The sequence below is a fragment of the Octopus bimaculoides genome, chromosome 10, assembly GCF_046866305.1.
Source record: "Octopus bimaculoides isolate indiv1 chromosome 10, ASM4686630v1, whole genome shotgun sequence".
In the NCBI taxonomy this organism is placed as follows: domain Eukaryota; kingdom Metazoa; phylum Mollusca; class Cephalopoda; order Octopoda; family Octopodidae; genus Octopus; species Octopus bimaculoides.
The window spans coordinates 50,083,725-50,105,669 of NC_142937.1; the positions used below are offsets into that span (position 1 = coordinate 50,083,725).

At 37.8% G+C, this 21,945-nt stretch overlaps 1 protein-coding gene across 3 annotated transcripts in view; it reads right to left on the reverse strand.

Annotated features, from left to right (window-relative positions):
• LOC106872015 (uncharacterized) overlaps positions 1–21,945 on the reverse strand; it is a 57,054-nt gene that overhangs the window by 31,975 nt on the left and 3,134 nt on the right. For 2 of the 3 annotated variants that reach the window (XM_014918830.3, XM_089359103.1), the window contains exons 2-6: positions 21,095–21,133; positions 18,648–18,692; positions 11,694–11,780; positions 10,645–10,689; positions 9,224–9,424 (exon numbers count right to left, since the gene is read on the reverse strand). In XM_014918830.3, coding sequence (XP_014774316.1) covers positions 9,224–9,424; positions 10,645–10,689; positions 11,694–11,780; positions 18,648–18,692; positions 21,095–21,119 — 403 coding nt within the window. In that variant the 5' untranslated portion in view covers positions 21,120–21,133. Of the gene's footprint in view, positions 1–9,223; positions 9,425–10,644; positions 10,690–11,693; positions 11,799–18,647; positions 18,693–21,094; positions 21,134–21,945 lie in introns of all 3 variants that reach the window. The other variant, XM_014918829.3, reaches the window with a different exon arrangement.

Below are 21,945 nucleotides of genomic sequence, written 5' to 3' on the forward strand. Positions count from 1 at the left end.
TGAAATTATTTTCATTCAAATTTTAAAAATAGATCATCTGATGAATGACCTCAAAGAATTCATTGCTTTGCTTTTTTTTTCTATTTAGTAGTTTGAAAAGGAAGTGTTGCACAAGCCTATCATGACTTGAGAATTCCAAGATAAGTACATAGTCAACTTTGATAAAGGCAGTCATACACAAGTGAAACCAAAGAAAATGCGTGAATATGTATGTACTAGATATATATATGTATATATATATATATATATATATATATATATATATATATATATATATGCACCAAAGAAAGAGAAAAACAAAGTTCAATAAGTATTATAACTGTCACTGGAAACACAATTGAGAATGTCAAACATAAATAGTCTTTGCAAGTTTCTTTGGCCAGTGTACAGTTCTGCCTGACCTCGTAACATAAGGTTTGTTTGAGGCAAGCTGCGACGACGAATGTGGTGTTGCCAATGTTGGTGTTGATAAAGATGTACGTAAATGTGATGGTGTTGACAAAGGTGCATGTGTAAGTGATGGTGTTGTCAAAGGTGCATGTGAAGGTTCAAAGATGGTTGTTGCAGTGGCGTCATCAAAAGATGTGGACACCTCAAAATATGCCCTTTTAAGACGATCTATGGAGACAGTCTCCGAACGACCATTAATGTGAAGTTTGAATATTTTTGGCATGCTGGAGAGCACACGAAAGGGTCCTTTATAAGGAGAAACAAAAGGTCCTTTGACAGAATCATCTTGAACAAAAACATATGTCCAAGAGGCAAGATCTGATGGCACATTAGAAGGAGGATTTTGGTGTCAGGGACCCATAGGTGGAAGGGTAGAAAAATAACTGCGTAGTCGAGCAACATAAGACTCTGGATTAAGAGACTGTGACTTGTCTGGCACCAACATCATACCAGGCAATGCCAGTGTGATACCATGCAAGAGCTCAGCAGAAGAAAAACCAAGGTCTGCTTTAACCGCAGTCCAACATCCAAGCAGGACAATAGGAAGAAATTCAGCACGTAAAAGCACCCACTACACTCTGAGTGATTGGCATTAGGAAGGGCATCCAGCTGTAGAAACTCTGCCAGATCAGATTGGAGCCTGGTGTAGCCACCTGGTTCACCAGTCAAATCGTCCAACCCATGCTAGCATGGAAAGCGGACGTTAAACGATGATGATGATGATGATGATATATATTTCGTTTTGGGATCTGGTTAGCAAGATTCTTTATGTGAGTTTGTGTGTTGAAGCATATTCTGTTGTGTCTGGGGAGAGTAATTCTCTTTTGGTGCCTTATAATTTAACACACTCACTGGTAAAATTTCCACTTCTTACTTTTTTATTTTTCTAAAATTTTCATTGCATCTTGCAACTTTTTCAATAGTTATGATTGTCCGTTACTCACACTGCGTTGCTTTTTGTTTGTTTGTGTGCATATGTATCTATTTATGTGTGTACATTTGTATGTATGTATTCTGCATATTCATGTGTTTGCATGTCCATGTTTGTGTGTTTTTATGTATGCGCGCGAGTGTGTACCTCAGTCTCCTTGTATGTGCATGTCTGAGTGTGTATGTGTTATGCAACTATGTACCGTGTTTGTTTGTATGTATGGATGTGCATCTCCATATGTGTGGATGTGTGTCTCGATATGTGTTCTTGTTTGAAGTAAAGTGTGTGTGTATATATGGTCATGTGTTTCAGTCTTCATTTGCATATGTGTGCTTGTCTGGTCATATAATCTATGTACCTATCCGTCCGTATGTTGATCTGTTCACTTTCATATCCATATGCTTACATACATGTGCATATACATATATATACAGACACATACATACATCTATCTACATAACAGCCCACTAACTATTCTACTCTACCTGTGTAAACTGTGGGTATGGGGGTATGATATCTACTATGTATATTTCCTATTTAGTATTGGGGAAGTTTCATTTATGAGGACGTACTCCCGTATTTGTCTGAGTTTTGGGTCCTTTGGGTGCTTGGATAAGATGCGGATGTGAAGTTGACGCAGGTTGCCTCCATGTTGGTAGAGTATAGAGGACTGTTTTTTGTCGACATATTGTCTCAAATGTTCATTTAGTCGTTCAGCAATGCTCCAAGATGTCTCCCCTATGTATGTCATGTTCATGTCTTTACAAGCACCTTCTATGTATCTAATGCTGTAAACTACATTTCTAGTTCTACAGTTAATGCCAGGGCTAATCCTACATGCAATGCAGTTATCACTGGTGCATATGGTATTCTCAAAGGAGTACATCCTACATAGTTGTGGTCTGACGGAGATCCCTGGCTTTTCAACAATCTTAATGTTGAGTTTGGTCTCCTTCAGAGCTTTCCTAAATCTACAGGCTAATTCTCCATGTGCTGTGGCCTCTACAAACATCCCTCCTTGATATTTGTTGATTTTATACCACGTGTTCACCCTGTTTGCTTTGCCACAAGTTCTTTGTATTCTACTCCAGTCTTTGTTTCTATATCTAGGGCAGGTACCACTGGTATCATTACATATAATCTTTATCTAATTTCTTTCTAGCACTCTTGTATACTCAAACCCTACCTTTCTGATCATATCCAGAGAACTGCATGCAGTGCATGAAGTTCTAAGCTACGACAGTAACTATTTAGATGACCATGACCTCAGTAGATTCTGCCCCACCAGGTCACAGAGGGGGAGACCGCCCACCATCACTTCAGCAGTGAAAAGAAGCACCAGAGGGCGCTGGAGTGGCTGGATCGCACCCGCCCAAAACCCTGAGGAATAACAATCGGGTGAAAGAAATGATTGCTCATGCAATAGGGGCCAGTGTAAAAACCACCTTGAAGAACTACATAGTAGTAAAGTTTAATAAAAAACTATACATGCAGGTTCAAGGTGCAGTCATCGGTGTCAGTGTAGCTGGAGATGTGGACGACCTCTGCATGACCTGGTGGGACAGAAAACTTAAGCAAATGTTAGCAAAACAGTCCACAATTCTTCTACTCTACAGTAGATATGTAGATGACATTAATATCATAGTTAGGACCAACTCTAGTAACAGTAGTGTAGAAACTGAGAGGAACATAATGGAGGGCATCCAGCTCCATTCACCAAAGTATCAAGGTAACTGTAGATTACACCACTAAGCACCTCATACATAGGGGAGACATCTAGGAGCATTGTGGAACCACAACATGAACATCTGAGATAATATGTCAACAAAAAACAGTCCTCCGTACTCTACCAACATGCCGGCAACCTGGGTCAACTTCACATCCGCATCTTAACCAAGCACCCAAAGGACCCAACACTCACTCAGACAAATGCAGGAGTACATCCTCATAAGTGAAACTTCCCCAATACTAAATAAGAAATACACATAGCAGATATCATACCTGCATACCCCCAGTTTACACAGGGCTGTTATGTAGATAGATGTGGGTGGGTGTATGTATATATATGTATATGCACACGTATGTAAGCATATGGATATGAAAGTAAACAGATCAACACACAGATGGATAGTTACATAGGTTATATGAACAAATAAGCATGCATACGCAAATGAAGACTGAAACACATGACCATATATACACACACACTTTACTTCATACAAGGACACATATGGAGACACACGTCCACACATATGGAGATGCACATCCAAACAAACATGGTACATAGTTGCAATACACACACACACAGACATGCACATGCAAGGAGACAGAGGTACACACACGCACACACATACATAAAAACATACAAACACGGACATGCAAACACATGAATATGCAGAATACATACATACAAATGTACACATAGATACATATGCACACACATACATGCATAGGAACACACTGATCCACACATGCGCACAAACAAACAAACAAAAGGAAACGCAGTGTGAGTAACGGACAGTCAAAACTATTGAAAAGGTTGCCATACGCAATGAAAATTTTAGAAAAATAAAAAAGAAAGAAGTGGAAATTTTACCAGTGAGTGTGTTAAAATTATAAGGCACCAAAAGAGAATGACTCTCCCCAGACACAACAGTGTATATATATATATATATATATATATACATTGGGTGCATCAGCCTTTTGAGGACATCTTTCAAGAAAACTAACTTTCTTCTATCTTATTTTTCTTTTACCCTACTTTTCAGATAAATTATATTAGAGACCGGGTTGACTCAGCAAATGAAAAGGCACACTATAATCGTTGCCTTAAAAGTGCAGTATAGCGATACAGTGATAGCTCACTTCCTGAAAGTTGCCCAATCCTTTGTTGTCAAAGTTCGAAAGAAGCTGGAAGCTGCTGGCAGCGATCCAGCAGCAGTAGGTAAACACAAAATGCATGCACAGGGTCCTGATACCATCAGAACATATAACTTTGTACAAAACGTTCAAGAAATAATTGATAAAACCTCCCAGAAAGTCAAACAGAGCCATTGCAAAGGACCTCGAGGTTGCAGAATGACCATCAGAAAGAGTTGTGCAGAAGGACATCTGATACAAGCCGTATGCGATGCATAAGGGTCAGTTTATTTGGATGTAACAAAAGAGAATCGTTTGATCCATGCAAAGTGCTTGCTAAACAAGTTACAACACCAAGAGACTGGAATGCTTTGGTTTTTCTCTGATGAGAAAAGCTTCCATCAGGACCAACAGATGGTTACACAGAGACCTGGACGAGGTTCCAACAATCATACATAGTAAGTTCCCAGCAAGTGTGGTAGCTCTACTTGTCCACAATGAGGAAGATGCCACGCCTCTTCAGTTTTATCATGGGACTTAACCCTTTAGTGTTCAAACCGGCCGTAACCGGCCAAAATTATTCTTTGGATAAGTATGATAAAAGGATTCTCTAGATTATTTGTACCAATTTGTCTTCAAACACAGATTTTCTTTCATGAGTCATATCTCTTTTCCCAAATTCATACAAATGACCTCAAAGAACTAATGCATAGACTGTGTTGTGTTTTTAACATTATATGTCTATACAATATGCATTCTCAAGATGAATACTGCAGTTTCCAGGCTTCTATCTGCATTAAGTATAATATACAGAATGTTATTTTTAACTTAGAATGCTTCCATCACTAATGAATATACAAAGATGTATAATTGGAAGCTATTAATATTTTACTACTAGATATGCCTGTCTCCTAGCTTCCCTTCTGGCTATCTGATACAGTTCCCTGCTGCTCCCACTCTTCCCGGCCTGTTTCTTTGCTCTAATGGCCCTGTCTACAGTATTGTTCCACCACTACATTATACTGGGTCTGGAAGGGACTTTGCACCAGCCACAGATTTGGTCTGTAGCATTCAGCAAGCTGTCCCACAGGAATTCCAAGTTGTCCTCTATGTCACAAATTTCCCTCTCATCAAATATCTCAATGAGGATGCCCCTAAATCTCTGACCGTAAGAAGAGTTCTTAAGCTTCCAAATCCTTCTTTTCCAAATTGTTCTGCTTCTTGGCATCGTTGTGGCCTCGAGTCTAAAGTCGCTAATAACTAGTCTATGCTGGGGGTTACATTCCTCACCAGAGAGAGTCTTTGCATTTAAGAGCAACCATGCATCCCACTGTCTGGTGAGAATGAAATCAATCAGGCTAGCAGGGTCACCTGATTGATAGGTTATCAGGTGGCTGGCAGGCTTCCTGAAGTTGGTGTTGCAGATCAATAGGTTATTTGCATCAGGGACTCTCACTCAGAGTAAAAGGCAGACTGTATGACGCATGCGTACGAACAGCCATGCTACATGGCAGTGAAACATGGGCTGTAACTGCTGAGGACATACGTAAGCTCGCAAGGAATGAAGCCAGTATGCTCCGTTGGATGTGTAATGTCAATGTGAATACCCGTCAGAGTGTAAGTATCTTGAGAGAAAAGCTGAACATTAGAAGCATCAGTTGTGGTGTGCAAGAGAGACGATTGCGCTGGTATGGACATGTGGTGAGAATGGATGAGGATAGCTGTGTGAAAAAGTGCCACACCCTAACAGTTGAGGGAACCCGTGGAAGAGGTAGGCCCAGGAAGACCTGGGCTGAGGTGGTGAGACAAGACCTTCATACATTGGGCCTCACCGAGGCGATGACTACTGACCGAGACCTTTGGAAATGTGCTGTGCGTGAGAAGACCCGGCAAGCCAAGTAAGATCGTTGCCAGTGCCCCTGGACTGGCTCTTGTGCGGGTGGCACATGAGATGCACCATTTTGAGCGTGGCCGTTGCCAGTAGAGCCTGATTGGCTCCCGTAGGATTTTCGAGTGAGATCGTTGCCAGTGCCCCTGGACTGGCTTGTGCGGGTGGCACATAAAAGACACCATTTCGAGCGTGGCCGTTTTCGTGCGGGTGACACGTAAAAGCACCCACTACACTCTCTGAGTGGTTGGCGTTAGGAAGGGCATCCAGCTGTAGAAACTCTGCCAAATTAGATTGGAGCCTGGTGTAGCCATCCGGTTTCACCAGTCCTCAGTCAAATCGTCCAACCCATGCTAGCATGGAAAGCGGACGTTAAACGATGATGATGATGATGATGATGATGATGAACTCCAGGAGCCTTGTTCCCACTTTGTTTCGGGAATCAATTCCATGGCCCCCACGGCTACCATGGTAGATGCCGGGCTGCTGTCCAACATGCCCATTGAAATCCTCAGCCACAAAGAAGAGATCATTGTCATCATCTTGGAGGTAGCCTGCAGAAGAATATCATAAAAATGTTCCTTCTGTTCATTTGGTAGGCCTGCTTGTAGGGCGTAGGCAGATATATTTGTAGCTATACTATTCTGCAAGACTAGCCTGGGCTTAAGTACTCTATTGCATAAACTAACTACGTCTATGACTTTATTCACCCATTTCTCAGCAAGGAGTATGCCCACACCACCGACTCTGTGACTGTTACCTTCCCAGAAGATTTTATACCTATGAGTCTTGTCTGTGATGAACCTGGCTGAAGCTTCTCTCCACCTAACTTCTTGGATGCAACATACATCAACATGCCTCTTTTCAAGCATCTCTACAATCTTGTTAGATCTACATTTCAGTATGCCTACATTTGTGTGTATATATATATATATATATATATATATATATATATCTTCTTCTTCACCAGACTACCCGTGACCTGTTGGGTCACTGAGAAAGTCTGAGTTTCCCAGCAATGGAGTTTTGTTTTTTCTTTTCCAGGTTATTTTGTATACTTCAACAAATGTGACATCAAAATCAATGCGTAAGCAGCTCCTTTCCCCAGAAAAGGAAAACCTTGGCTGCTGTTTCTTGCACACCCTGCTACCACATAACAGGTATTTCGGGTCCTTTATCGCAAATAGTTGTTACATGGTAGCAGGGCGTGCTAGAAATAGCCAGCCAATCTCTGGAAGTGAGTTATGTTGAATGCACTCGAAAAAAAACCTATGGAAAAAAATTATTTCACACCGTAGTTACAAACACCGGATCCTAAAGTCATTTTCACTTTAAAATATTCTTCAAATATTCCAAAAAATATTTTTGTGATGGTATTCACTTGAAAATAATTTTAAAAAAACATTAAAATATTGTCTATTTAAAGAAAGCTAAAATATAAATACTTATTGTACATATAACTTGCATTTTTGAAATCACATTCACTTAAAAATATTTCTAAATGTTTAAAATATTGTATTTAACAAAAGCTAAAATAGAAACATTTACTGTAAAACAACAAATCGTATTTTTCGTTGTCAAGTCGGTGTAATCAAAAGGTAAGAGTTACTTCCCATTCTGAATTAAGTTAATTTTGGAGACTTTTCCTATTGTGCACCATTTTGGGTATTTATACCCTGAAAACCCTTAATATACTCTTTTACTTGTTTCAGTCATTTGACTGCGGCCATGCTGGAGCACCGCCTTTAGTCGAGCAAATCTATCCCAGGACTTATTCTTTGTAAGCCTAGTACTTATTCTATCAGTCTCTTTTGCCGCTAAACACACCAGCATCGGTTATCAAGCGATGTTGGGGGGACAAACACAGACACACACATATATATACATATATACAATGGGCTTCTTTCAGTTTCTGTCTACCAAATCCACTCACAAGGCTTTGGTCGGCCCAAGGCTATAGTAGAAGACACTTGTCCAAGGTGCCATGCAGTGTGACTGAACCCGGAACCATATGGTTAGTAAGCAAGCTACTTACCATACAGCCACTCCCGTGCCTTCACAACCATCCAATTTACACGAAATTTGTTTTGTTCCATTCATATTTACATTTCAAGGGGAACTAATTCATAGTATGTTCCCATTATGCATCAGTTTGGCTGAGTAACAATGCAAGCAAGCAAGATTCAATCTGACTTTTAATGTATTAAACATATAGCAAATTATTCAAAGAAAAGTAGACTCATCTTTCTACAAGAAATACTAACATACACACTGGCAGATCTTTTCCACATTTAGGAATACATTTTAGACACTATCTACACGAAACAATTTCAATTAATTTTTGATACCTGATAAATATTTAAATGAAAACGAACGCTTTGCCAAAGAACAATCTATGTATAAATGATGACATCACTGAGTTAGTCATAGTAGCAAACCAAGATCTTCAAAACCCCAAAGAAATTTTCAAACCATCATTACAAACCAAATTAACAATTGTTTAGATGTAAATCAATTCTGATCAAAGACATTCTAGCCATAATCATTACATTGGATGGAGCAGGTATCTAGAACTTCTTTATCTAATTATCCTTTCAACTGTTTTTAAGACTGTAGGATATGATTAGGTTGCTATTTCTGGCAACTTGTCATCAAACAGAATTTTTTCCTTATCATCATCATTTTAAAGTCCACTTTTCACTGAATAAACTGTCAGACTTGGATAAGCCTGACAGAGTTTATTGAGGTAGATTTTCTATGTTGGATGCCACCTATTACTTGTTTCCTCATGATTAGATATATTTCAACAGAATACTGGAAAGGACATTCATTTACAACAATTACTGGATGTCAAGACAAAGACACACACATGATGTGCTTCTTTCCCTACAGTCATTACAAATCATATAAATCTATTTCAAACAATTCATTGCTTATAACTTGTTTTTTGTTTCTCTGTATATTATTTAGTTGCTGTCTACAAGGTGCCATTTTAATAAGATGTTCAAGTGACAGATGACATCGATATCAGACTCAGAAGAATTTATTAGAAAAGTTTTTACGAGGGTATGTAGAGAAAGAATAAAAAAACTTACAAAAACGTTCATGTTGGTCTTCAGGTTCTTCTTCAGTATCAAGATCTTCAATGTCCTTTAAACTCCCTTTTGAGTAAAGCTGTTTCCCAGAATCTGATGCATTTGGAGAATTTTCTACAGTATCAGCATCAGTCTCAATTTCAGATATAGATTCTGCTTCATTTGATTTGGAAATCTCCTTAGTCGATTCCTCTTTTAAAGCTTGAAATATGAAAAACAAGTAAACATTACATTTAATACTTCTGAGGAGTCATCTGTACAAGCAGGACCTGTAGAAGTACCACTACACTTTTCAGTACCCAACCACCATCACCAAGGCTCAGTCCAAGTTATTTATCAATAGATATTAATTTACTGTAAAAACCATGTAACTTGTGCACCCGTGTAATTTACGCGGGTGATTTTCAGGATAAAAAATGTTAAAAAAAAGCTTCTACTCATGCAAAATTCACATCCAAAAGTTATCAGAATTGCTAATAATGGCCAAGGAGAGATTTTTATTAAATTTTCATTAAACAAAAATAATTTGGATGAGTGGCAATGACATTTTTACGGATAGAGATTTTAATGGGCATGTCAGACGGCAAACTGGTATCTTCCATGGTGTTCATGGTGGCCATGGAATTGGTTCCCGAAACGAAGAGGGAACTAAGCTACTGGAGTTCTGTGATGCAAGCAACCTATTAATCTGCAACACCAACTTCAGGAAGCCAGACAGCCACCTGATAACATATCAATCAGGTGACTCTGCTAGCCTGAAAAAATAAATCAAACAGCATTACAACTCTGTGTATGTTTGTGCGTGTACAAGGGAAGTATGCTAATGTATGTGAACATCGACAAGTGTATTAATTTTATTTACCATCCATATCTTTTACTATAATAATACTCGTGTATTTCTCCATCACAACATATGAATGAGAATGTTTTCCAAGGTCTACCTCTTCCACATGTTCCTTCCACGTTTAGTGGTTGGCACTTCTTTACAGTTATCCTCATCCATCATATGATCATACCAATACAGTCTTCTCTCCTGTACAAAACATCTGATACCTCTTATGCCCAAATTTTCTCTAGCATTGTCAAACATGCACTCTGACATTGCACATACATCAGAGCATACTTGTTTCATTTTTTTCAAGTCTTTTCATGTCCTCTGCATTCACAGTTCAAATTCCAGAGTCGTGAAGCACTGCTGTTCATATACAGGAATTAAACAATCCGCCTTTCATTCTGAGAGAGAGGTCTTTTGTTACCCCATTCCTTATATGAAAATAAGGGTTTTCACAGGACAAGGATCAAATTGTAAAATCCTGCCTCAAATAATTCTACATGGAAAAACAAATCTTAAACAAACAACTGAAACTAATTAAAGATATTACAATGAAGTAATTAGTTTTCATTTATTCAGAAGTGCTCACCTTGTTTTTCCTTCTTTTTCAGTTTCTTCTTCCTTTTCATTGCTTCTGAAAAGAATGTGTATTCACTTTAATAAAAGAACTTCTGATAAGATAAATGTTTTATCCTTCACTTGTTTCATGCATTGGACTGTGGCCATGCCAGGGTACCACCTTGAAGGGTTTAGGTAAACAAATCAACCACAATACTTATGTTTTAAGTCTGGTACTTATTCTATCATTTTGAGTTTTTGGAGGGATTTTTTGTGGAATTCTGCTTTAAGCACACCATCCATATAAACCCCATGACTTTTTTATATTTTTGAATTTCCAGAAAATTTTGCATATTTGTGTTTTACACATAAGAATCCATATTCTATGAAGAAAAATCTCTTTTTAATTTTTTGAATTTAAAAAAAAAGTATGCTTTCGAATTTTTTTTTAAATCAGAGTTTAAAATATGGACAGTCTGAATATTTTGCGTATATCCCAGCAATAGACTATTAAATGTGTTTATGGGGAGAAAAGTATTGAAAACCATCAATACATCAGAGTGACAAAGAAGCAAGGAGGGTATCAGGTGGTTGTGAGATGTGCTAAAAATAATAGTTGAGTAGTCCTTAAATCACACACAAAAATGTTTTTGGTTTTTGCATAATCAAGGCAGACGTTAAACGATGATGACAATGATAATATGATTTCCTATGTGTACAATTTTCTTAAAATCTCTAAAAATAGAAAAGTTATGAGGGTTTATATGGTGTGTTTAAAGTTCAAATTGTCAGCACCTCATGATGCAAATGTCTTCATTCATACACATTACATGGCCATACCAGCAGAGTCTTCTCCCTTGCACACTACATGTGATGCCATACACCCAATTTTTCTATCAAATCACTTACAATCTATTGTAAATGCACACTGACATTACCCATCCAGCAAAGCATACTACCTTCATTTCTTTCAATTCTTTGCATATCCTCAGTAGACAGCCTATGTCTCACAGCCATGAAACATAGCTGTTCATACACAGGCATCATACAATCTGCCTATAAAAAATAATGACTACTTACTGGGATTTATTTCAACATGAGGCTCCATCTTATTAACAACTCCATTTTCAAGTTTTTTCTTTTTCTTTTGAACTTCATCCTCAAAACCTAGAACATTGCAAATGTCTATTTTAATTAATTACATTGCTAAAAATCGGTTTTTTTTTTTCTGTTACATATTTTTAATGGTTTGATCAGAGAGGAAAGATTGAAGGAGGACACTTTTATTTTTTTGCAGGGCCTCCAAGAGAAACAGAAGGAAAGGAACCAAAATTTATGAGCTGCTGCAAGAAGCACTGCATCAGGATACTGAGTTATATCCAGGCAATGGAGTGACCTTTAGTAAAAGAATCCAAAGGTCAGATAAGTTAAAACCAGGCTCTACACATGTCTAACATTCAAGAACTAACATAGTCTGCCTACCCACTCAATTTTATTCACAAGGATTTAGTTGACCTGAAGCTATGGTAGACAACACTCAAATCATGCAATAGGACTGAACACAGAGTAATGCAAACTTCTTAACCAGACACCTATGCTTGCAACATCTGAATTCAATGGTAAATTATCATGGTATATTTAGTATCTTGGCAAATTTTCCCTTGTCTTTTATCCACACAACTTGATGAATTTCATATTAACATCGCATATAGCAGAATTTGGGATACATGCAAGAGTTCACCAATGAATTTAGGGTACAAGCAGGAGTTCACCAAGGATTGGTTCTCAGCCCCCTCTTGTTTATCATAGTCCTCCAACCCATAACAGTGGAATTTAGACTGGCTGCCCTTGGGAGCTCTTTACACTGATGACCTTGTTCTTATAGCTGAATCACTACATGAATTAGAGAAGAAATTTCAGGCGTGAGAGCAAGGTCTGGAATCTAAGGGTCTTGGAGTTAATTTAGCTAAGACCAAAGTCCTAGTAAGTAGGAAAACAGTCAAATCACTGATCCTTTCAGGGCAATATCCCTGTTCAATATGCAGGAAAGGTGTGAGTAAAACCTCCATAAAGCATACCCAGTGCAAGCTAAGGACACATAAGAGGTGCAGCAATATCGTGGGAAGGTTAACAGAAAAAGTAGCCTTTACATGTGGCAGATGTGCAGGTACAATAAACACTAAGAATGTTCAGAAAATAGACTCCCTCAAATGTCCAGGATATTTCTTAGCAGTAGACAGTTTCTATTATTTATATGACTAAGTTAGCAGTGGAGAAGGAAGTTCTGAAAGCATAGTTGCTAGAATAAGAACAAGCTGGACAAAGTTCAGGGATCAAATAGCTTCTTCGGTAACAAAGGGTCTCTCTTTAAGAGTGTACATAGCTATGGCACATGGCAGTGGAACATGGGCTATGAGTACAGAGGACATACAAAGGCTTTAAAGAAATGAAACCAGCAAACTCTGCTGAATGGGTAATGTCAGTGCACATGTATGACAAAGTGTAAATGATTTAAGGGAAAAATTGGGTAGAAGATGTATCAGCTGTAGTGTGCAAGAGTTAAGACTGCACTGGTGTTGTCATGTGACGCATATGGATGAGGATAGCTGCAAAAAGAAGTGCCAATCTCTAATTGTGGAGGGAGCCTGTGGAAACAGTAGACCCAGGAAGAAATGGGACAAAGTAGTGAGAAAGGATCTTCCAGCATTGGGCCTCACAGTGATAAGGGACCAAGACTCCTGGTGGTTTGTTGTGCTTGAAAAGACATATCAAGCTAATTAAAACTGGCCATCTATACATACAGGAATGTTCTCTATGTCCCTCTCGCAGCCATGAGGTCTTTCCCTTAAGGGATTGTGGGTGTTGGTGTTGTGTAAAGCACTCATGGCGTCATACATTGGTACCATGTAAAAGCAACCATGCCAGTGCCACATAAAAGCATCCATGCTGGCACCACATAAAAGTACCCATGCCAGTGCCAGTACTACATAAAAAGCACCCAGTACATTGTGTGAAGTTGTTGACATAAAGAAGAGCATCTAGCCATAGAAGCCATGTCAAAATAGACAATTTTAACTTGGGCAGCTCCTGTTAAACCATCCAACCCATGTAACCATGGAAAGCAGACATTAAATGATAATGATCAAGTAACTAGTTAGAGAAATGTTATAATCCTTAAAATGTTGGATTGTTATAATGCCCACTTCAATATACAGTATACTTAGTAAAACCAGTAAGACACAACTATCTCTGACCACCTACTACATACTCTGGTATTTCATGTACTTCTCTTTACTTATAGTGACTAGGTTATTCCGTCACGTGGGAGTTTACCATTATCACTAATTCCCTACATCTCCTCATTTAAGTTTTTCTTAGGAAGTGTCATTTTATTTGACAATGATTTTTTCCCTACAACTTAATATTTTTTACACTTGGCATCTATTTTCACGCCTGGGTTCAGTTCAATCACCTGTAGTGGCGTTGGTACATGAACTGTGTCATACAACCATTCATTCGGTTCCTCCAACTTCTTTGATTTGCATTTACACCTTTTCACCACTTTTTCTTTTCTTGCCAGGTAGCAATTTATCAAATACTGATTTTACTTTCCTTGCAAACATCAGCTCTGCTGGTGTATCCAGATTTGGTGTCAAACAGTACACTCTTATAAATTGTTGTAGAGCTATTTCATCCATGACTTCCTTATTCAATTTTCTAAGGGCTCTTTTGAAGGTATCAACAAAGCGTTCTGTCTGTCCATTAGATCTGGGATGGTATGGCCCTGTAGTTCTATGTTCTACCGTGAACATTTCATGAAATTTTAAAAATTCAATAGACACAAATTGCATTCCATTATCAGATACTATCTTGTCTGGGATACCAAATCTTGCAAATAATTCATGAAAAAATTGATCACAGTTAAGGTTTTTTACACTTGCAAATTTCAGGTGGAACATCTTTTTACCATGGGCAATTTTTTTATTTTGTTTTGGTTTACAGATATTCCATTTTGTTTTACTGCAAATTTTTGTTTCAGTCCCTTAGCCATTCAAACAGTCTACTGAACCAACTATATTTCCACACAAAACATTTATGGGTGTATTCCATACTTTGAATAGTTCCATCCACTCTGTATTGAATAAATTAAGTGAGCTTTTTGACACATATATCTTTGCCTTTTTTGTTTGACCTTGAAATGTTACATTACATATGAATTCACCAAAAAAATATAATCGTTTTCCCCATAACACCATATATTATTACCTTTTATGATTTAATTAATTTCGGCTTACCGACATATTTCCACGTTTCTGTTGTTTATAATGGTGATATTAAAACCAGTGTCATACTGCATTTTAACATGAATTTCTTATTTTCACATTCATGAATTTCCTCATCGTTATACAGGTATACAATCCTTTATCCAGAACACTTGGGACAGTTGTATTCTGAATTTCAGACTTTTTTTTTCAAATTTCAGAACAAAAGCCAGCTGCACCAGATTATAAACTAAACATCAAAACAGACGTCCTACTACAGTAACAAAAACACATGTATACATGTGTTTGTTTTCCTCACAATTAGTGAGGAAAATAAATAGTTGTAAAGTAATATACTGGTAAATGAAATAGTGAGATAATTAAGATCACAAATAACAAAATATAGTGGGATAATTTAAAACAAAAATACACAATTCACAAGTACAGGTATACACATTACCATAATATTTCTGCAGAGAGACGCCTAAATATTTGCACTAATTTGAATAAAGAAAGACTACAAATGGTATCACAGTTTATTCATATGCTAGAGCCAAATTGGTTCAAACTAAGCTAAATATGTAACTGCAGTTAGGGTCCATCAGTGTCACCAACATCGTCATCAGGTTGCAAGCAAACCTCTGATGGTTGGCCAGGGATAGGGTTCTCAAGTGATTAAGTAGCATTACAAGAGAGGGCATTTTAAAAGACTTCTTCAAGTGTCATCTGTCTCATTAGCATAGGTTTCTCTCTAAGCAATTTCTCCTTGAGTAAACTACCATAATTTGTTGCTCACTGATAAATGCATGTTATTCAAGGCCAGCTTTAACTGATCACAAATTTTCACCATATTGTCTACAGGAATTTTTTCACCTATGTTCTCTGTCATCATTCTTATTCAAATTTAACACAATTTTAATAATTTCCCCATCACTCAAGGAATGCACAACAGGTGCATCATTGTCAAGGTTTAGTATTTCTTCAATGTCCACTTCTTCTAGATCGCTTAAACTTCCGCACGATAAACTTTTAGTGTAAGTTACAAGTTTTAATATCATCATCTCATAAGTAACATGAAATCCTCCAAACTCATTATCTATAAGATCGTTTTCATCAAACAGTGCAACTAGCCAAATTCTGTGCCAGGCATTTGTTACTGTTGATTTATCAACTTCATTCTATGCATTTGCAACTGAGTAAATAGCATCCTTAAACTGAACTCTTTCAAGTAGTCTTGCATTCTTACTCCTTTGTTGACTGCATCAAGCACACAATTATTTTTATAGTTGCTCTTCATGGAGTGTAAAATTCCTTGCTAGTGCTGTCTCGTCTGCTGTTAAAGTTTTTTGGGGGAACATAGCACCAGTACAAAGCTGATTTATCAGCATTGTAAATCTGTTCAGGAGAAAGGTTTTCATCAGATATGATCTTTACCACAGATTTTCAAATATTTTACACCATGACGCTTCTAAAATTTTTGCAGCCAACCTGAATATTGAAACTATCTTTCAATGTTCAATTTTTTATGATATATTCTAGCTTGTTTCATGACCAACAAACCATTCAGTGGTATATGTTCCTTTCTTCATTGTTGAATCCATTTTATCACCACACAATCAAGCTCTTCATTTTTTGCCCTAAGTAGAGTTTTCCTATTTTTCGTTATTTTATAATCATCACTCTCACTATAAAATTTGAGTAATTTGTCTTTCTGCTTCTTAAGTCATATTCTTCAGTGAGCTGCCGCAGACACAACACAATCAAGTTTTTGTAGTAACAGCCACTTTCTATTCATAATGATATTTCCTTTTCTTTTTCTCACTGTTATCCATTGGGGCATCTTTAGTTTTTTTTTGACATTTTCAGGATAAATTATCAAGATAAAGACAGCAAATGGATGCCTTCTCTCTACGAGTGCTGAACCACAACTGATGCCTGGTGGTTAGTGGTGGCCGACCTGCCAAGCATCACCACATCATGCCTGAATGAGATGGGTCACAGTGGTTAGCTTTTTGCACACTAGACGACCCATGTTATGACATGCTCCACCCTCTACAAAACAGTTCGGTTTTGGGGGCTTTCCGGATTTTAAATTTCCAGATAAAGGATTGTGAACCTGTATTATCAATTTCTTCCAATGACATACTATTTATTCTTTTTCCTTTGTTCTGACATTTTATCATCTTCATTCTTTATATGTTCAATATTACAACAACAAAAGCACTCTGCTTTCTTAAATGGACAATTTTTTCCTCCAGTATATACTTCCACATACAAAACATGGGTTTATTTCCTGATTTTTGTCATGTTTTTTTTTAGAAAACATTTCATCTCTATTCTGAATATTTCGCACTTGTTTTACTTGGAAACAATCTTTACATTCAATTTCCTCTGTATTATGTCTTAATTTGACTATCCTTTCACATTCTTCTGACACTTGTTGTAGGGTTACATCTTGATTTTGTTCCAGTTTTGTAACAATTCTAGTTCTAACTTCTGTATCCTTTTCGGCAGTAAGTCCATGTGTAAAAATCTGGCGTTAATTCATTCAGCTTAAACTTCTCGCGCTTTCTGTTTACTCTACCAGCATATGTGATGTAGTCCTTGTCATTGTTCAGACACTTCCAATGTGTGTTGAACAATGAACTTTTTTCACGGAAAATTTTAACACAATATATCTATTGTGTCATTAAAGTTTATGTTCGAAGGTTTTCTTGGGAATACATAATTGTTGCAACGCTCATGTTCTGCTGCCGCCAATTTTCTTAAGATATAGTCCATTTTCATCTTGTCGTCCCAATCTTTACATTCTTTATCAAAGATTTGCTCATATCTTCTGTAATATGCCTTGAAGGTAACTCCTTCATCTGGTTCATATTTGAACTCTGTTATGGAGTTCATGACATAGTCTGGCGAGAACATTTTTCCTAAATTTCCTGACAACTTCATTAATTGCAGCATTTGTTGGTGTAAAATTAATTGTTGTTGTTGTCACTTCTGTTGTTGTTCTTGCAGTTGAATCTGCTGCTGTTGTTTTTGCAACTCAAGCAAACCAGCCAACAAATTTTCCATTATTCTTACGATTTCTTTTTCTCCATAAAATTCACACAAAAACTTTGAGTTTGTTAACTCCGCCTGAATTGTTAAAATCCTCGAGTTTATTAGTAACCAGTAGACATGACTATTTCTGACAGCCTACTACTTCTCTTTAGTCACAGTGACTAGGTTATGTGGGAGGGGTGTACCATTATTACTAAGTCCCTACAACAGGAAACAAAATGGCAATATTCTCACATAGCTACAATTGTATTATCACAAGTAGAAAAGTGAGAAATTTTACATTGTTGTTTGCACCATCTAGTGGTTCCATCTGGAAATCAAAGATGTTGTTGAACCATAGTTGTGCCTGCTTCTGTATACTTAGTCACTCCCTTTACTAAACATTTTAATGAAGGTAAATTCCCAAATTGTACCACATTCCACATGAAAACAGCTGACTTTCATATTAGCATAGTTCAAATTGTCTATGGCATAATCCTTTTATAAAATATAATAGTGCTTACAGAAACATCATTTGAAACTATTCCTTTCAAGTTAAAGATCATTCTAACCACATACAAGAAATTTTAATTCTTGGAAATGGTAGGATATTAATATTTTTAGTGGTTTCTTTATTTTTTGCTAAAAGATAAACAAAACGTATAATCTTTTAAACAGCATAAGCCTTTATAACAATAAAAATTAAATAATAACAGAATTATTTGTAACTAACCATTTGTTTTAATCTGTTGCTTCCGCTTCTTATTCAACTTCTTTTCTAGAAAGAAAGAAAGAAAAGATAATTAACTGAGACTGAATATGCAACACACATCTTCAAGACTGTAGAAAGAGTAGTGGTAGACATTCCGCGTCAGAAAATTGACTCTGAAAAAGAAAAACCTCTTGAAAAGCATGTGAGGGCAACAAAGAAGGTGCATTTTACTTTAGAAACAAAGCCATGATAATATGTATTCATCCAACCCATGCTAGCTGGGTTAGAAAAAGAGATTTTAAATGAATAAATGTTCTCACTCATCATCATCATTTAACGTGTTTCCCATGCATGCATGGTTTGGATGGCTTAACAAGAACTCTTGAGACCAAGGGCTGCACAAGGCTCCATAGTCTGCTTTGGCTTGGTTTCTACAGCTGGATGCCCTTCCTAATGTCAACCACTTTACAGAGTGTATTGAGTGCTTTTTACATGGCCCCATAACTAGTGCTTTTCACATGGCACAGTACCAGTGTTTTTTAACAAAACACCAACACTTTTTGTGTGGACCTCACAGTTAAGATGAAGGCATGGACAATGTTCTGAAACCTCACCAATCTGATTATACAGACATCATCATCATCATCGTTTAACGTCCATTTTTCATACTGGCATGGGTTGGATGGTTTGACTAGATGCCCTTCCTAACACCGAACACTCCGATAGTAGATGCTTTTTATGTACCACCGGCACAGGAGCCAGTCAGGCAGGCCTGGCATAGATCATGTTCGGATAGTGCTTTTTACGTGCCACTGGCATGGGAGCCAGTCAGGGTGTACTGGCATCGGCCACGTTCGGATTGTGATTTTTACATGCCACCGGCACGGACGCTAGTCAGGGGACACTGGCATCAACCACATTCAGATGATGTATTTTACATTCCAACAGAACGGGAGCGAGTCAGGGAGCACTAGCCACAGCTGCGATTTTGGTTTTACTTGACTCAACAGGTCTTCTTAAGCATATCATAGGTACTCTTAAATGGGGCAGACATGCAGCACTGGCATCGGCCATGGCTGCGATCTCACTTTAGTTGCCAGGTGTTCTCAATCATAGCATATCTCCAAAGGTCTCGGTCTCCTGTCATTGCCTCTGTGAAGCCCAATGTTCAATGGTCATGCTTCACCATCTCATCACGTCTTCCTGGGTCTATCTCTTCTACAGTTAGGGAGGGAGTGGCACTTCCGCACACAGCTCTCCTCATCCATACGTAACACATGACCATACCAGCACAGTCATCTCTCTTGCACACCACATTTGATGCTTATGTCCAAATTTTCTCTCAGGGTGCTTGCACTCCGTCATTACACATCCAGTGGATCAGACTAGCTTCATTTCTCAGCAGTCATGACCTATGTTTCACTGCCATGTAGCATGGCAGTTTGCACACGTACATTATAGTCTACTTTTCATCCAGAGCGAGAGGCCCTTAGTTGCCAGCAATGGTAGGAGCTCCCTGAACTTTGCCCAGGCTATTCTTATTCTAGCCGCTACACTCTCAGAGCAACCACCCCCACAGCAGAAGCTATTAACTACTACTAGTTTTTCCCCCCTGGCATGTGATGGAATCTGTTTTCTGTACATCTTCAGTGTTTACTGTCTCTGTGCATCTGTCACACACAAAAACTATCTTCCTGGTTAACCTTCCTTTGATATTGCTGCACCTTTTGTGTCCATAGCTTACACCGGGTACATCATCATATAGAGTTTCTACCCATGCCTTTTCTACAGATCGAGCAGTTTGTGATTTGACAGCCTTCCTACTTACTAAGACTTTAGTTTTTGCTAGGTTGACTCTAAGGCCCTTCAATTCTAAACCTTGCTTCCACACCCGAAACTTCATCTCTAGTTCTGGCAGTGACTCGGCTATTAGAGCAAGGTCATCAGCATAGAGGAGCTCCCTGGAGCAGCTTGTCTTGAATTCCTCTGTTATTGCCTGGAGGACTATAATGAATAAGAGGGAGCTGAAGACTGATCCTTGGTGAACCCTTATTTCTACCCGGAATTCTTCACTATACTCGTTGCCAACCCTCACCTTACTGACAGCTCTTACCAACCACTAGTCTATTCCCAGTTTCCGCATTGACCACAAGGTAGGGGATTAGGGGACCCTGTTAAAGGCTTTCTCCAAAGGCAAGTGACAAACTGGCAGAGTTGTTAGAGAAAGCTTCACAATATTTGTTCTGGAGCTTTCTATTCTGAGTTCAAATCTTGCTATACAAATCCAAAGTAATATTTGGCATGCTCTTCCATTGAAAGACATTGGTTATATGGAAAAATGCAACTTGCATGCATAGGTAGCTACACAAAATGAACCTTGCCCAAGGCCTACACATACAGGTGCAGTTATATGATCAACACCAACTGATAGATGTCTTAAATATATAACAGAAATTATTATTACTTACTTTTCTTTGTAACTTGATCTTCCATAATTAGTAATATATCTGAAAATAAACAAAGCGAACAGGCGTGTTATTAAGGTTATGTGAAGGTTGCCAATTAACATACCAATAATTAGAGTTTTATTTAAGTCTTTAAAATGGCGTACCACACTTGTGGAAAGTTAATTTTAACTGCCAGAGTAGAGTAGTTAACAACTGGTGCACATGGTGGAGACATAACCCACCCACTCCAACTTTACTTTTTTACGGAATCCCACGGAGATTCCAATTCTGAAAAAAAATTGGCAAAAATCTCAAATTCAAAATTTCGATTCCCCCACCCCCATTTACTCATTTTTCACATTTTTCGGAATTTTTTATTTATTTTTTTTTTTTTGCGAAATGCGTAAAAAAATACGGAGATTATGATTCTGAAAAAAAATTGTTTGAAAAATTTCAATCCCCCCCCCCCCCAAGCAGACTATTTACATGCTAGAAATAACAGCCAAATCTCACAAAACTGCGATAACATAAAGCAAGAAATGTGTAATCAATCTACTCACCCTTCTGCAGAGATTTCTTTCAGAGTAATTTCCCGCAGTAATATGAAATTAGAGCGAGTTTTTTTTTTTTATTTCAGAAATATATGAGTTTTGTCGAGAATTGTGTTAATGAGAGGTGAGTAGATTGATTACACATTTCTTTATGTTATCGCAGTTTTGTGAGATTTGGCTGTTATTTCTAGCATGTAAATAGCATGCGGGGGGGGGGGGGGAATTTTTCAAACAATTTTTTTTTTAGAATCATAATCTCCGTATTTTTTTTACCCATTTCGCAAGAAGAAGATTTCCGGAAAATGTGAAAAATGAGGAAAT